The following is a 17,839-nucleotide window of genomic DNA, read 5'->3' as shown; positions in this document are numbered from 1 at the left end:
CAACGTAAACCGCTGCTGCCTCCAGCGGTTTACACACGTGTCCCAGTACACATAAATTGCTACTGTCACTTAGCGGTTTATGGCCAAACATCAACAAACAAAAACCGCGACAGCATCTAGCGATTTTTGTGTTTCCCCATTCACATGTAATCCGCTGCTGGCTATAGCGGATTATGTGTTTCGATAAATCGCTATTGGCAGTAGCGATTTCTATAAATATAAGAAACAATGTATTTGCGTCTATATTTGAAACAATGCAATTGCGTAAATTTGAGGAGCAAACAATTTATTTATGTAAATTGCCCCTACTCTTATGATTCTTTGGATTTTATAATATAAATGAAAATAAAGAGTAAAGTATCGTTTTTGTCCCCAACGTTTGGAGTAAGTCCCAAAGTTGTCCCTAACATTTCAAAATTGACTCAAGGTTGTCCTACTGTTAGAGATCCGTTAATAGAATTGACGGCAGGACAAAATTGAGACGATTTTGAAATGTTATGGACTTAAATAGGACAAAAATGTTGGGGCCAAAAATGATACATAGAAATAAATTTTAATTTTATCCTTCAATAATATCATTTTTTTACTATACATAGTATTTAATTATTTTTTAATCCCATCTAAGTAAATTACACTTAATCATATTACTTTTATTTTAAATAAATTATTTTTTTTATAATTTTACTCTTAAAGATTTTTAGTTATCATGAAATGTTTGTAGAATGACTAGTATATAAATTTGTAGAAAAGAAAAAAATAATATATATACAATAAAATATAAATTATACCTTTTGTCTCTAATGTATCAAAATTCTTTAAAATTATAAAAAAATAAATTTATTTAAAATGAAAGTAATGTGATTAAGTGTAATTTATTTAGATATAATTAAAAAATAATTGAATACTATGTACAGTAAAAAATTAATATTATTAAAAGATAAAATTAAATTAAAATTTATCTTTATGTATCATTTTTGTCCCTAACGTTTTCGTCCTATTTAAGTCCCAAACGTTTCAAAATCGTCTCAATTTTGTCCCGCTGTCAATTCTGTTAACGGATTCCTAACGGCAGGACAACATTGAGTCAATTTTGAAACGTTAGGGACTTAAATAGGACGATTAAAACGTTGGAGACAATTTTAGGACTTACCCCAAATGTTAGGGACAAAAACGATACTTTACTCGAAAATAAAAGAAAGCTTGTGAAAATTATGAAAAAGTGAAAGAGTTGAAAGCAATTGAAAGAAAGAGAGAGCAGAGATTAATTTCTGAGATGAGTAATATTGATCTAAAATTATTGCAGAGCGATCCTTTGTTTACACTAAAGATTCTATATTTATAGTGATAGCATGCCTATATAACTTTACTAGTGTCTATATTCTCTACACCCCCTCCCCTCAAACTAAGGGTGGGATTTGGTTGCACCCTTAGTTTGTCCATGAACACAGTAAATGAGAGAGCTGATAATGGTTTCGTCAAAATATCAGCGACTTGAGCATGAGAAGGTATGTGAACAATGTTTAGCAATCCTCTTTGAACATGATCACGAACGAAATGGAGATCAATCTCAAAGTGCTTGCTTCTGCCATGCATAACTAGGTTTGCAGCAAGAAGAACAGCACCTAAATTATCACAAAACAAAGTGGGAGCAACTGGAGAAGTAACACGAATTTCTCGTAGAAGCTTTTGAATCCAAACTAACTCAGCTGCTGTGTCTACCAAGCAATGGTACTCTGCCTCAGTAGATGAACGACTTACAGCTTTTTGCTTTTGGCTGCTCTAAAAGATTGGATTGCACCCAAGGTAAATACAGTAGCCACTTGTTGAACGTTGATCATCAAGGTCCGTGGCCCACTTGGCATCTGAAAAGGCAAGAAGACAAATATCAGAGGATTTAGAAAATTGAATACCATAATTAATCTTATCTGAGAGATAACGCAAAATGCGTTTGACTGCCTTCCAATGATGAATCATGGGTGAATGCATGAATTGGCTAACTTTGTTGACTGAATATGCAATTTCAGGATGAGTGAGAGTTGCATATTGAAGGCCTCCTACTATTGATCGATAGAGACTAGGATCATCAAAGAAATTTGAACCCTGCAGTGTTAGTTTTTCAAAAGAAAGCATAGGTGTGGGCATTGAATGTGACTTATCCATGGATGCCTTTTTAAGAAGATCACAAATATAGGTAGTTTGTGAGATATGTAAGTCTCCTAAAGGCAAAAAATTAAATTGCATGCCTAAAAAATAATGCAGTGTCCCTAAGTCCTTTAAAGAGAATATTTGATTCAATTGAGAGATAATAGACTCTATTTCAGATTTATCATTACCTGTGATGACTTTGTCATCAACATAAGCAAGAAGAAAAAGAGTAGAAAAAGTTGTAAAACGAACAAATAAGGAAGGATCAGATGAAGTATTTCGAAAACCAAACATGGATAGAATACTGCACAGTTTAGAAAACTAGGCCCTAGGAGCCTGCTTGAGACCATAAATGGCCTTATCAAGTTTACATACTAAGTCAGAATCAGAATTGAAGAGGCCAGGAGGTGGTGCCATGTACACATTCTCAGTTAGATCTGCATTGAGAAATGCGTTGTTAAAATCAAATTGCCTAAGAAACCAACTTTTAGATAAAGCCAAAGATAAAATGACTCTAATCGTTGTTGGCCTAATGACCGGGCTAAAGATTTGAGAATAATCGATGCCCTCAATTTGATGGCATCCTTTGGCCACAAGGCGAGCCTTATATTTTTTAATAGAGTTATCAGGTCCACGCTTAATGACAAACACCCATTTAGACCCAATAATGGTGGAATTGGGTGGTGGGTGGACTAAATGCCAAGTTTTGTTTTTCATAAGAGCAGTATATTCCTCCTTCATGGCTTGAAGCCAACGAGAGGAGTGCATAGCTTGAGAAATTGTCCTGGGAACATTATTAACCAAGTCAAGATGATTAGAATGTGCAATAAGAGCCTTAGGCTTAGAGATGCCAGACTTGGAACGAGTTACCATAGCATGAGTATTGTGAGAAGATGAAGATTCTATGATAGGTAACCTTGGAGGCTCAATTTCAGAACCAGAAATTGATACTGGTGCAGAATCTGTAGTAACCGTTTTAGAAGGTGATTGATTAATAGTTGATGAAGCATTGTTAGTTAAAGGAGGGGAATTTATATTAGAGTTAGGAAGTAAAGTTGAAGTAGGTGGAGCTGAACTTTGGGTACAAGGTAACTGCGATGTAAGAGAATTTGAAACAGGAATTTAAGGTAACATCTCATGCTCATAAAAAGAGATTAGTGATGAATTAGAGACAACATTCTTATGAAAAAATGAGGGAAAAAGAAAAATATTTTCATCAAAAATAACATTACGTGCAATAACAAATGTACCATCTTATTTTAAACATTTAAACCTTTTGAGAATGGAGCATAACCAAGAAAAATGCATTGTTCAGACCTATAGTCTAATTTATGTTTATTAAAGGGTCTTAAGTTTGGATAACAAGCACACCCAAAAACCTTCAAAATAGAATAATCAGGGGGCTTGAAATGAAGAACCTCAAAGGGTGATTTCATATTAAGTATCCTGGTGGGCAATCGATTGATAAGAAAAGTAGCAGTCAAGAAGGCATCCTCCCAATATTCCATTGACAAATGTGCAACAGCAAAAAACGTAAGTCCCATTTCACAAATATGTCTATGCTTCCTCTCTACAACACCTTGTTGCTGGTGAGTATGAGGGCATGACAATCTATGAATGATGCCATTGATATTGAGAACTGTTTTGAATTTATTTGATAAGAATTCTTTAGCATTATCCGTTTGAATAGATTTAAGAATTTGACCTGTCTGAGTTTTCATCATGGATTTGTATTGTTGTAAGATGGTAAACAATTGAGACTTGGTAGTTAATAAGTAAATACATGTGTATCTAGTAAAGGCATCTACAATACTCAAGTAATAACGAAAATCAGAACGAGATATAGAAGGAGCAGGCCCCAAACATCCAAGAAAACCAATTATAAGGGTGCAGTATAAGTGGTTTCAGAATAGGAAAAAGGTAAAGTATGCATTTTTCCTTTACAACATGCTTCACAAACAAAAGATGCTGAATCAACTGTATTAGAAAATGGAAGATTACACTTTTTAAGAACAAATTCAACAATAATTGAAGATAGATGGCCTAGGCGTTTATGCAACAACTCCAAATTTGTCCTACAAGTGGCTAAAAAGGCATGAAAGTTTGAATTATCATAACATGGTTTTGGAATACAAAATTGATCAAACACATATAGCCCATGTTTAAGTTGTCCTTGAAGGAGCACCTACTTGGTATCCTGTGATTTAACCACACAATGAAATGGATGAAATTCAAAGAAGACATTATTGTCCAGACAGAATCTTGAAACACTAATTAAGTTTTTAGCTATTTGAGGAATATGCAAAAGATTCTTTAAAATGAAAACATGATTGTTGGATGAATTCTAAATATATGAATAACCAGATTTAGAGATAGGCAAACCTGAACCATTGGCTATGCATAATTGATCGGGTCCTGTATAATCTAAGGGTGAAATCAAACTGGATGCGCCATTAGTGAGGTGGTGAGAGGCACCAGAATCAGGATACCAGGACATATCTGAATTTTGAGAAGACGATGCAAGAAATGATTGTGCTTAATAAAATGAAGCTGGTGGAGGAGGTGGTTGATTGATTGATGGGGAGGAGTTGACGAATTTGTAGTAGAAACTCCCTGAAAATTATGATCAAATCAAAAGAAGCATTGACGAGCAGTGTGTCCAATTCTACTACAAACCTGACAAATCTGCCTATTATTGAGTTATCAAGAGCTTCTGCCTCCACGAGAGAATCTGCCACCTCTAGCACCCCTTCTACCTCCATAGGGACGATTAGAGTTTCTTGGATTTGAAAAATTTGTTTGAGCAAGATTTGCTTGAACCATTGTTAAAGAATTCTGTTTGAATTTTTCAATGGTATCTTCATGAGATACGAGGAGATTTGCACCCTCTCCCAAGCTAAACAATTCAGGTTTAGTTTGGATAGGCTGATGCAGCTAGAAAACTCTTCTGGCAGCCTTCACAAATAATCTCAATGTAATCTTCATGGCTAAGCTGAAAATCAATTGCTATTAACGAGTCTGCAATTTTCTTAATTTTTGACAAATACTCGGATATAGTAAGGTTCTTTTTCTTAGTGATCTTCAATTGCTTGATCTTTGTTTTAGTTGATTCTGCAGAATAGTCTTGAAGTTTCTGCCAAATCTCCAATGCTGATTTACAATGAATAATTCGATTCTTGAAGGAAGAATCAACAGATGCTAAGAACCAAAAACACATATTATAGTCTTGTTGCATCCATTCTGAATATATTGAAGAAATTTTGCCAGTAGTCGTTGTTTCTTCAGATTCAAATTTAGCAGGCACCTTCCCTTCAATTATGTGATCTTTCAGATTCTGTCCTTTGATTGTGAAGAGTGCTTGTTGATGCCATGTAACAAAATTTGTTTCTTCAAGCTTATCCAAGATAGGTGCAAGAAAATTTTTTTGATTTGCTGAATTCATAGGTAAAGTCATGGATTAAACCAATGCTCTGGATACCATGTGAAAATTATGAAAAAGTGAAAGAGTTGAAAGCAATTGAAAGAAAGAAAGAGCAGAGATTAATTTCTGAGATGAGTAATATTGATCTAAAATTGTTGCAGAGCGATCCTTTATTTACACTAAAGGTTCTAAATTTATAGTGATAGCATGCCCTATGTAACTTCACTAGTGTCTATATTCTCAACAAAGCTATAAAAAAAAGTGTTAAGGGATTTTAATAAATATAGAAGATATTAGAATATAAATAAATATTTTTTAATATAGAATACTTTAAAATAAAAGTGCAATATTTTATTTTTTAAAAAAGAAATATAAAATATATAAATACATAAAAATATAAATATTTTTTATTCATTAAGACTAATTATTATATTGTAAATTTTATAATGGTAAAAATTCATATTAAAATGTTATTTTTAATTATAATATATTAAATATAAAATAATTAAATTTTATTTTACATTTGACAAACACAATTCTGAATATTGAATAGTAAATAAATTTGAGTAATTTATGCTCATAAATTATATTATGGTAGTTAGCTATTTAATTTTATTCATATATCATCAATTTAATCAGTTATACATATGACAAAAAGTTATATTATGCAATATATTTATTTATTATGAATTTCTTTTCATGCTCGTATAAAGCACAGATCCATACACTAATATTTAAAAAAATATGGTTTCTAACCACTTAACATGTAATTTATTCTTTATAATATGTTAATTTTTAATTAGTTAATTTTTTTATTTAATCGCTAACTGCACTATTAATTTGAATTTTTTAAATTTAACAAAAGTTAATATTTAGGATCACTTTGTAATTAAGTTATTCTTTAAACGTATGCCTTTATTGTATAATTAAGTTTATTTTTTAAAACTTCTTCACCTCTCCCATTTCTTGTTCCTCTACTTTTTATATCTTTAAAAATTGGATAATGATATATCTAATTACGTAAGGTTTCTACATCTAATTTTTTTTAATTATTTTATTGTTAAACTATTGTTAAGGTTACAAGTATGAAGAGTATAAAAAATTAGTCCCGCCTCAAATAGTAAAGAGTATATAAGATAAAATATCTATTAGTTTGATGTCTTAAAATTTTGAGTTGGGTGTAGCATTTTTTCATTTTGATTCAATACTAAATAAAGCAAGTTTGAGCTGATTTTTTATTATTTTCTTAACATTACTGTCTTTTCGAATAATATCATTTTGATTCAACTTCCAAAATTCTTTTTTATTTTATTTGCCAAACAACGCAGCACAAATAATAATAAATTAAGATCTCTTTTAAGTCAACGTTGCACAAATAATGATAAATTGAAATCTCTCTTAAGATTCATTTACTTTACTAATTTGTACGGGCAAAATATTAATGACAAGTAGTTATTTTTAGCTTTGATTTTTTATTATCTCCCTAATATTATTGTTTTTTAAATCATATCATTTTAATTTAACCTCAAAAATTCTTTTTGTATTTTATTTGCCCAATAATGTAGCATAAATAATGATAAATTGATATCTCTTTTAAGATTCATTTACTTTACTATTTTATACAGACAAAACATTAATGACAAATAGTTTTTTCAACTTAGGTTTTTTATTTTTTTTTACACTAGTAGAATTTAATATTATTTAGGAATACACTAAGCGTAATGAGTAATAATTATACATTTATGTTTGTAATTGCAAATGCAATTCAAGTACTCACATTTAGATCGACTTTTTTTTTATTCTATTTAGGTTTGTGATATATATTTTCAATCAATCAATTTGATTGATTTGATATTTAATCCTATATATTGGAGATCTTGATTAAGAGAGAAACAAATAGAGCGACAAAAATGTAATACCATTGAAATTTTTCTAAACTTGAATGTTGAAATCTAATTTATTTTTTTTTATTACATTTTGTGAGGCACACCACAAGCGTAAGACTCTATCCTCTGTTGTTCTATCTTCATCTCCAATGCAAATGGCAACCCATAGCAATCAGATTCCTAAGGATCTTGTATGGGAAATTCTAGCAAAATTATCTGTTAAGTCTTTGAAGCGATTTAGTTGCGTGCATAAGTCTTGGCTAAATTTACTTGAGAATTCTGATTTTAAGAGCATATACTATGAGAATTTAAAATCTAAAACTGCTTATTCCTCGTCTCTCCTTCTATGGAGATATTTTCATGACGAAAGAAGTGATCGACACATCTATGAAAATGAAGTGTATTTGCTTTCTGGAGAAAGGTATGAAAACATGGTTACGTTAGTTTTTCCAAGTCTGATTGAAGAAATTGGTTTTGATAGAATTATAGACTGTGTTAATGGTATCATATGTCACTATAAAAAAGCTGGTCTTAATGTAAAAATAGGACTTTGGAACCTCAAAACCGACGAGCATAAAATTATTCCTCCAAGTGTTATTACTAATGATCCCGACTTTGATGCAGAGGTAGAAATTCATGGGTTTGGTTATGATAATGTGAATGATGACTATAAAGTGATTCAACATATATGTTATTGTCATAATGAATTTTACCAATATGAGCCTGCTCTAGCAAATTGGCAAATTTATAGTCTAAAAAATAATTGTTGGAAGAAACTTAATCTTGAAATGACTGAAAAAAGAGGTTTTGGTGAAGGTTATGTAACCTACTTAAATGGAGTATGCCACTGGTGGGGTGGAGATAAGAATGGAAAAAAGGTACTTGTGTCATTTAATCTCAGTACTGAAACGTTTCGAACCACATTGATTGGTTGGCAACAAAGTGTTGGGAATAAGACACCATTCCCCCTTGAGAAAACACCTTTGACAGAGAAATAAAATAGACACAATCACAACACAAGAATTTAACATGGAAACTCCAATTACCGGAGAAAAAACCACGGCCGTTGTCAAATGACAACTAGAGAATATCACTATGTGAAAATTGTTACAACACATAACTTCTTTCTCTCTAACACCGGCACCCCAGTACACCCACACTCTCTCAAAGAAAATGTCATGGCCCAAAACGAGCCATGACCGGCGCTCAGGAAAATAATCCCTAGCAAGCCTAACCGACTCAACGATAAATTGAATAAAAAAAATAAAAAATATTTAAAATAGAAAATTACAGTTTCTAAAATGAATAATTACATATTTTTAATAAAAGATAAAATAAATAAACATGGATGGATCCTGCCTGTGATATATGGAGCATATACATCTAGGAACTCAACAAAAATAGATACTCATTGCAGATCGTGACTCTTGATTAGAAAATCTCACATAGTCAAGTATTTGTTCCTGAAAAATATTTTCAGAAAAAAGGAGTGAGTTTTGCAACTCAGTGACTAGACAATACATTTATAATCCACATGAGACCATATAAACATTATTGTCAAAGTAATTTAAATTAAAAAATAGCAGTTGATAATAATAAGTGAATCAATAAGGGAGTTCTCATACAGAAATCAAATCAAAAGTCCACACATGGGCGGCTCCACCTCTATGGGTAGCCCTTTCCTCTTGTGTGTCCTAACAGAATAACAGATCTAACGTGTGGCCTACACGTTAGGCTAGCAACACCCCTGCTAGTTGGAGTCTGAGTCAGATGCATCTAAGTTAACGTCATAACCGCCGTTAACTACGGTTTTCTAATACGAGCCTCCCAAACCAATTCAAAACATATAGTTTCAAATACAATGAATCTTCAATCTCTCAAATATATAAGGTATCAAATCAAATCAATCAGATAATATTTTTTTATCAGAAATCTTTTTAAATCATACTTTCTCAATCATAAAAAATATTTCATAATTTTAAAGTGAGTGCCAACAAATACTTTAATGTTTCAAAAGTATATATTCGAATAAAATCAATATTTTAAAATAATATAAAGCTTTATCAAACATATATATATATATATATATATATATATATATATATATATATATATAGTCTCATGTAAATCTCTAAAGTATGGATTTCATAAAAATAATTATTCAGCTATAATAAATCAATTATTCTAATCAAATCAAAGTTCTTCAATAACAGTTTTATAAATATAATTAAAAATTCATAATAGCATAAACCAAAAGCTTAACGGTTATAAATGTAAAGCATACTCACAGCATGGTCCTAACGGACCGAAGAGACCAAACCCAGAATGTCGAATTCAAGATAAGGAGGATTGAAGTAGAATAAAACGAATGAGCGCAGAATTTGGACCGGAGTAGCGACAAAATGGAGCTGGCGATAGTCCCAGAAATCTAAAACAGGCAAAACTAAAATCGAATTAAAACAAGGACAAGACAGATTAAATGGTGGCATAATAGGACATGAAAGCTAGAGCAGAATCAAGGAAAAAGGCTGGACCGGGATAGGCAACGACGACTTGGTTTAGGTACATCCAAACGGCGACAGGAACAACGCAGCGGACGTCCCTCCTTGGCGTTTCTTGGTGGCAGAGGCGCGGCGGCCTTAGCAGCAGCAGCAGCAGCGGAGTTCTAACGGCGGCAGAACCTCCCTGCGACCACTTCTCTCTCCACGCGCATTCTGTTTCTCTCCCGGCGACAGATCTGGCGGCGCGAAACGGAGGCACGAACGGCCGCGATGGTGGCTGGGCTTGACGGCGACGACCCTTCCCATGGCGGCTCTGGGTAGATCGGCGCGTCTTCCCTCTGTTTGCAAACCTCCATAGACGGCAATGATGAAGACCTCGACGGTGACGACGGCGACGGTGACGCCTCCTCCTTGCGCGGCTCTCTCTGTCCCTCGGTTCTGGCCTTCCTCGCGATGACACCACGGCGGCGACGGTGGCAGTGACGCCCACCGGCGCCACCTCCCTTCCTTCCTCTTCTCTTCCCTCTCTGGTTCTTCCCCTCTTCTCTTTTCCCTTTCTGTTCTTTTGTTCTGCTGTTGGAAGGGGTAAGGGTGGCTAGGGTTTTGGTGAGTGTGTGAGGGAGTGTTATGTCAAAGTTAGGGTTAGAATTTTGGTTTGGAAAAAAAAAAAGAGAAGGGTATTATAGGGATTTTACATTCTACCCTCCTTAAAAAAAAATTTTCGCCCTCGAAAATTGATCGAAAGTTGATATAATCTGTAAGACCTTATTTGGTTTTAGCATTTTACCAAATATGTGAAAGAAGTATGAAGAGATGCAAAAGTTACAAGATAGGTTTTTGTTAAAAATATGCGGTTGACATTCACCGACTCACATTTTCTTGACAGCTCAGATGTACATAGCACTCTTCACTTCGTTCGTCAATCTCCTCAAAATACCTTCCTACTTCATACTCTCCTTGGTTCTATAGTATATATCTATAGAAGCAACCGGTCTTACGTCATGTCTTAGAATTACAACTTTTCAAACTTCAGCATCAATAAGCTGTGTCCTAATGAATTAACGTATCGTTTGCTATCTGGGAATCGCACGTGACACCGAAACAAGCATGGGTTTACTCAAAAGGATTCGAAACCTAGAAAGAGAAGAGCAAACATCACAGATGGTGTTCGCACGAACGTGGAAGGATGTTTAAGATTGCAATTAAACAATGATGTACAGAAATAATGAAATGTCCCAAAAAGAGAGTCAATTGAATCTTAACAAGAAAATCTGAATCAAAAAAATTTTGATAGAAACAATAAAAGAAAAGATAGTGCATTAGGTCAAAACAAGTTTAAGTTGGATCAAAGAACTACAAAGTTCACTAAAAGAAGGTAACCAAAGTCAATGGCAGTGTTTTTTTTTTTTTTTTTTTTTTTCAAAAAGATTTTAAGTAGATGATTAAGGACACGATAAGGCAAGAAAAGAATCAAATCAATAACTTTTCCAAAGAAGATCTGGAACAAGAATTCGAGGAGAATATTAGAAGATATGATGTATCATAGTAAAGCAAGTTCAGATTACATCAAGGAGTTACATAGTTCACGTAAAGGAATGCAACGTCAACACCTATGTTGTCGAGAATCTATGGGATAGCCAAAAGCACGACGATAAGATCGAGATATGCATAAGATGTAGGACGTGAAACAAAATAATCAAATTTCCAATTTCAACAAGGATTAAAACAAGGAACTCTTGATATGAAATATAGCGGAGTGAACGATAAATAAAATCATGCGGCACGATTATAGCGCATACTTCAACACAAACCATCCCAAGAAGACCACCTAACGTTCCCAAACTTAACGATTACCATTACTTAAATAAAAGAAACGAAAGAGTTTAAAAGAACTATTTCTCGCAAGTTATAATTTCTAGCTCTCCGTATGCACCATGCTAAACAGTCATACCACAAGATGTGACGACGCTAGATAGAATATAGATTTTTTTTTTCTTTCAATAAAACTAGAAAGCGAACAAAACAAAACAAAGTCCAGCAGAACAATATCATCATAGCATAAGAGGCTTTAGGGCATAAGTAATTGTTGAAATCACCGAAAAAGCTTCACCATATTCCTTATTCTATAACCATTCCTCATCAGCATCATCATCAAGACTCTAAAAAGGCCAAAAATAATGAAAGTATTGCAAATAATTGAGAGAGTAAATTAGGAAAAGAACATAGATGTTGCATCCAAAATTAGAAGCTAGCATATATAAAAAATGGTATCACTTAAAAATTTTTATTTCTAAACATCAACAACCATAACAAAACGAAATATTCAAACACAATCAATCAAAGCATACAGATAAAGGAAAGATTCAAAACAACCAAATGCAATGTATGATAAAATTCAAAATAAATGAACCAATTAAAAAAGGAAACTCATGAAAAGAAAGAAAAAAAATGATAAATTTACATCTTCAAGATCAAACTGTGATCAATCCATACCCATTATTTCCTAGGTTAACAAGCTATGATGGAACAACTCAAGATCAAACCCAAAAACTCAAAAAGAACTCACAGTACAAAAATTTATTCATCAATTTATTAAGAGTATAGACATCCCCAATTTTCATACATTGCAAACAAAAAAATTTTTCAATCTTCATCGCCCACAATTTCAGTGCAAGGTGTCAAATACAGATGGGCTGGCAATTTAAAATATTTTCGACATAATTCTATTATCAATGAAAGAAATCTTATGTAACATATAGAAGTTTATGACTCAATATAGTATTTATTGTACAAGCACATGATTCTCAAGTGAGCATTACCATACTAATCATATGAATTTAAAAGGAAAAATTCTTCCTTGATATCTTAAAAGCAAAATATCTAAAGGAAATAGCATCACCCAATCGAGAGCCATCACTATATCATAAAGCCAATGACGTATAAGTTGAGCAATTAGAATTTAGTTCTTTCACTCTTTGTTCATGGAAGAATAATAACAAAAATAACTAAATAAATAATCGCATAAGTATGAAAGTCAAATTTAAACCATAAACACTTTATGAATAAGATAAGATATGAAAACCTCCTAGCTCACTATTAACTTATTTTAGCAATTTTCAACCAAGATTCATCAAGTTACAACCGCATCGATCACCAATTCAACAACACTTACATATTATTAAACTACTTTACAGCAGCAACCAATAACCTCATGCATCCCTCAAAAGCAATCAATTCAGATTACTTATTTGTTAATAATCACTAATCAAGCAACATATATCAGCAAAGAACTATCTAAATTAGTAACTAACTCTCACATGCAAGCTACAATTTAACATATATTCAAGATAATCATCATATGCTTTATAATCATTAGAATATAACAAGGAAAAAACTTGTATATAAACTTTGTTCAGCTTTGAGGATTTAGATATCTAGTCTTTTTCGTTGAAAATCAATAAAAATTCTTTTCAATATGCAAGATCTATAATCCCAATCTCACAAGGCACTATAAATCAAGAAAATTAATCTCTCTAAACCTTTGAGAATAAAAACTAGTTAAGAGCAGAAAAATTCTCAAAAAAACTAAGATGGAGAGAATTCTCAAGTTTTAGATCTTAGTCAAGAGCAAAATTCATTATCTAATCACCAACAAAAAGCAAGCGTTCATAATCTAGATATCACCTGAACAATCAGAAAAATAGTTCCATAACAGAAAAACCATATTTGACAACATAGTACCATAATAGAACCAAATCAGCAAATTAAAAAAAAACTCAACCAAACTTCTAGATTGAAAAACATTTCAATCCAGCCAATTAATCACCTAAATAATTCACTACACCTAAGTAGAGAAAATCATTAATCTAACAAACAACAATAACACTTCATTCATATGTTTATCGCATAATTCTTCTCCTTGAGCAACTGAATAACAATTTTTAAAATTATTGATTTGAAAGAAGGGATCACAAGCACCTCAAAATTTAGTCATAACTTCAAAGATTATCAACATAAAAATAAAAATTCAGATATCGCTTATCAAGTCCAAAACAAAGCATCTCGTTTAGTAACTCAATTAATTCATGCAATCCAAGATTTCAAATACAGCTCTATAAAGGAATTAGATAGTAATTCACAGCAAACACCAATCGGATCTTCTAAGTATTTCATGAAATATTGACATCAGGAATCATAGAGAACAACACAGACGAAAAAGATTAAAGCATGCATTCACAAAAATGGAAAAGATTAGAACTAGCTACAAGGCAGGAATCGCGAACCGGAACCAAAACTGAAACTATTGCAAGAACACGTTCGAGAAAATCTAGCAAAGGATAGGGCAAGATTGGGTACAAAAGGACAAGAGTAGAAAGAAGAGGCAGAGGACAGATGATCACAATAATCAGAAGACAACAATGACAGAGGACAAAGAGGACATTCCTATAGGCCTTTGATAGTGCCACAATTTGTACAAATAGGCGCGCTTCTATTTATATAATTGTGATCCTACCATAGGACACTTGCTCCATATTACACAGATTAAACCTAAGCTCTGATACCACTTTGTCATGGCCCAAAACGAGCCATGACCGGCGCTCAGGAAAATAATCCCTAGCAAGCCTAACCGACTCAACGATAAATTGAATAAAAAAAATAAAAAATATTTAAAATAGAAAATTACAGTTTCTAAAATGAATAATTACATATTTTTAATAAAAGATAAAATAAATAAACATGGATGGATCCTGCCTGTGATATATGGAGCATATACATCTAGGAACTCAACAAAAATAGATACTCATTGCAGATCGTGACTCTTGATTAGAAAATCTCACATAGTCAAGTATTTGTTCCTGAAAAATATTTTCAGAAAAAAGGAGTGAGTTTTGCAACTCAGTGACTAGACAATACATTTATAATCCACATGAGACCATATAAACATTATTGTCAAAGTAATTTAAATTAAAAAATAGCAGTTGATAATAATAAGTGAATCAATAAGGGAGTTCTCATACAGAAATCAAATCAAAAGTCCACACATGGGCGGCTCCACCTCTATGGGTAGCCCTTTCCTCTTGTGTGTCCTAACAGAATAACAGATCTAACGTGTGGCCTACACGTTAGGCTAGCAACACCCCTGCTAGTTGGAGTCTGAGTCAGATGCATCTAAGTTAACGTCATAACCGCCGTTAACTACGGTTTTCTAATACGAGCCTCCCAAACCAATTCAAAACATATAGTTTCAAATACAATGAATCTTCAATCTCTCAAATATATAAGGTATCAAATCAAATCAATCAGATAATATTTTTTTATCAGAAATCTTTTTAAATCATACTTTCTCAATCATAAAAAATATTTCATAATTTTAAAGTGAGTGCCAACAAATACTTTAATGTTTCAAAAGTATATATTCGAATAAAATCAATATTTTAAAATAATATAAAGCTTTATCAAACATATATATATATATATATATATATATATATATATATATATAGTCTCATGTAAATCTCTAAAGTATGGATTTCATAAAAATAATTATTCAGCTATAATAAATCAATTATTCTAATCAAATCAAAGTTCTTCAATAACAGTTTTATAAATATAATTAAAAATTCATAATAGCATAAACCAAAAGCTTAACGGTTATAAATGTAAAGCATACTCACAGCATGGTCCTAACGGACCGAAGAGACCAAACCCAGAATGTCGAATTCAAGATAAGGAGGATTGAAGTAGAATAAAACGAATGAGCGCAGAATTTGGACCGGAGTAGCGACAAAATGGAGCTGGCGATAGTCCCAGAAATCTAAAACAGGCAAAACTAAAATCGAATTAAAACAAGGACAAGACAGATTAAATGGTGGCATAATAGGACATGAAAGCTAGAGCAGAATCAAGGAAAAAGGCTGGACCGGGATAGGCAACGACGACTTGGTTTAGGTACATCCAAACGGCGACAGGAACAACGCAGCGGACGTCCCTCCTTGGCGTTTCTTGGTGGCAGAGGCGCGGCGGCCTTAGCAGCAGCAGCAGCAGCGGAGTTCTAACGGCGGCAGAACCTCCCTGCGACCACTTCTCTCTCCACGCGCATTCTGTTTCTCTCCCGGCGACAGATCTGGCGGCGCGAAACGGAGGCACGAACGGCCGCGATGGTGGCTGGGCTTGACGGCGACGACCCTTCCCATGGCGGCTCTGGGTAGATCGGCGCGTCTTCCCTCTGTTTGCAAACCTCCATAGACGGCAATGATGAAGACCTCGACGGTGACGACGGCGACGGTGACGCCTCCTCCTTGCGCGGCTCTCTCTGTCCCTCGGTTCTGGCCTTCCTCGCGATGACACCACGGCGGCGACGGTGGCAGTGACGCCCACCGGCGCCACCTCCCTTCCTTCCTCTTCTCTTCCCTCTCTGGTTCTTCCCCTCTTCTCTTTTCCCTTTCTGTTCTTTTGTTCTGCTGTTGGAAGGGGTAAGGGTGGCTAGGGTTTTGGTGAGTGTGTGAGGGAGTGTTATGTCAAAGTTAGGGTTAGAATTTTGGTTTGGAAAAAAAAAAAGAGAAGGGTATTATAGGGATTTTACAGAAAATATCTAACTACACCTCACAACACTCTCTAATCAAAGAGTACAGAGGAAAAGAAAAAATCAGATACAAGCTTAAAGTGTTTCTGACTGGTGCAAAAACAAATGGAGAACTTAGCCTCATATTTATAGCCTAGGCCACCCACTCCATTTGCTATCCTAAGCAATGTGGGACTAATTCAACCAAATCCTAACAATCTCCACCTTGATTGAAATAGTCACACATCTTTAGCTTCCATTGTCAACACCGACAATTCTTTGCTGCCATTGTCTATACCGACAATCATAGTTCAGAGAACTATCATACTCCACCATGAAAGTATACTCACTTGGAATTAGACCACTCCAAGCATTTCGCCTTGGTATAGATCGAAACCTTGCTGAAAATTCATGGTGCAACTTCCAAATTGGCTTTTCCTGGAAGTTCTTCAGCCATCGACCTAACTCCGCCACACACCTTGCATCTCAACGCCAACCAATGCCCGTGTGCAATTGTGGACCCAATTGCCACAACTCATCCTTATCCATGGCAGTGCGGTAATACCATGAGGATACTTCTTGTCTTCTAGAGAACATCATCTTCTCTCATAGAGAGAGCAACCAGAGATATTCTCCTTCAACGCCTTGTGCAAACCTGATTGTATCAACACATCCTTGACTTATATTTGCCACAAGCCAAAATTGATTCTTCCATCAAATTTCTCTATTTCAAGCTTCACAGCACTTGAATATCCTGACATTGTTGCAACCGTATACTGGAATAGTATAACTCAACTGCAGACCGTGCACTAGGAAGGGTCCCCAGGAAAGAGAGGTGGATCACAATGGACACACTTAAATACCAAGTCTTTCCTTAGCCAGAACCTTTCCAAACTGCACTCTCACAGTGTCACACTACCTTCCAGCAACAACAACAGCAACCAAAGATCAACCTCAAGCCACATGACAAAATTCTTTTCTGATGTGGAAGGTCAGACTAGGCTGCAACCACAGAGCATACTAAGAATAAATCCCACCGAACCGAAACTCTGATACCACTTGTTGGGAATAAGACACCATTCCCCCTTGAGAAAACACCTTTGACAGAGAAATAAAATAGACACAATCACAACACAAGAATTTAACATGGAAACTCCAATTACCGGAGAAAAAACCACGGCCGTTGTCAAATGACAACTAGAGAATGTCACTATGTGAAAATTGTTACAACACATAAACTTCTTTCTCTCTAACACCGGCACCCCAGTACACCCACACTCTCTCAAAGAAAATATCTAACTACACCTCACAACACTCTCTAATC

General features: G+C 34.1%; 1 protein-coding gene and 2 long non-coding RNA genes across 3 annotated transcripts; all 3 read right to left on the bottom strand.

Annotated features, from left to right (window-relative positions):
* Nucleotides 1–5,056: 5,056 nt before the first annotated feature.
* Nucleotides 5,057–5,599, bottom strand: LOC140173228 (uncharacterized). Its single transcript, XM_072196013.1, has one exon. It carries the CDS (start codon nt 5,597–5,599, stop codon nt 5,057–5,059), a length of 543 nt encoding a protein of 180 aa, XP_072052114.1.
* A 3,101-nt stretch (nt 5,600–8,700) lies between these two features.
* Nucleotides 8,701–10,479, bottom strand: LOC112803695 (uncharacterized). The gene is made up of 3 exons (XR_011882228.1): nt 9,987–10,479; nt 9,741–9,880; nt 8,701–8,915 (listed from the first exon to the last, which is right to left on the bottom strand). It is a non-coding gene; the product is annotated as an uncharacterized lncRNA (long non-coding RNA).
* A 3,746-nt stretch (nt 10,480–14,225) lies between these two features.
* On the bottom strand, nt 14,226–16,432 carry LOC112803694 (uncharacterized). Its single transcript, XR_011882227.1, has 3 exons — nt 15,875–16,432; nt 15,629–15,768; nt 14,226–14,809 (listed from the first exon to the last, which is right to left on the bottom strand). It is a non-coding gene; the product is annotated as an uncharacterized lncRNA (long non-coding RNA).
* Between the last annotated feature and the right edge of the window lie 1,407 nt (nt 16,433–17,839).

The sequence above is a fragment of the Arachis hypogaea genome, chromosome 5 (assembly GCF_003086295.3).
Source record: "Arachis hypogaea cultivar Tifrunner chromosome 5, arahy.Tifrunner.gnm2.J5K5, whole genome shotgun sequence".
Lineage (NCBI taxonomy): Eukaryota > Viridiplantae > Streptophyta > Magnoliopsida > Fabales > Fabaceae > Arachis > Arachis hypogaea.
Note: the sequence above shows the minus strand (reverse complement) of the source record. Positions and strands in the feature narration are given on the sequence as shown.

What these genes read in the sequence shown, in the direction of transcription:
- LOC140173228 (XM_072196013.1), bottom strand. Translation starts at nt 5,599, where the DNA reads ATGACTTTACCTATGAATTCAGCAAATCAAAAAAATTTTCTTGCACCT.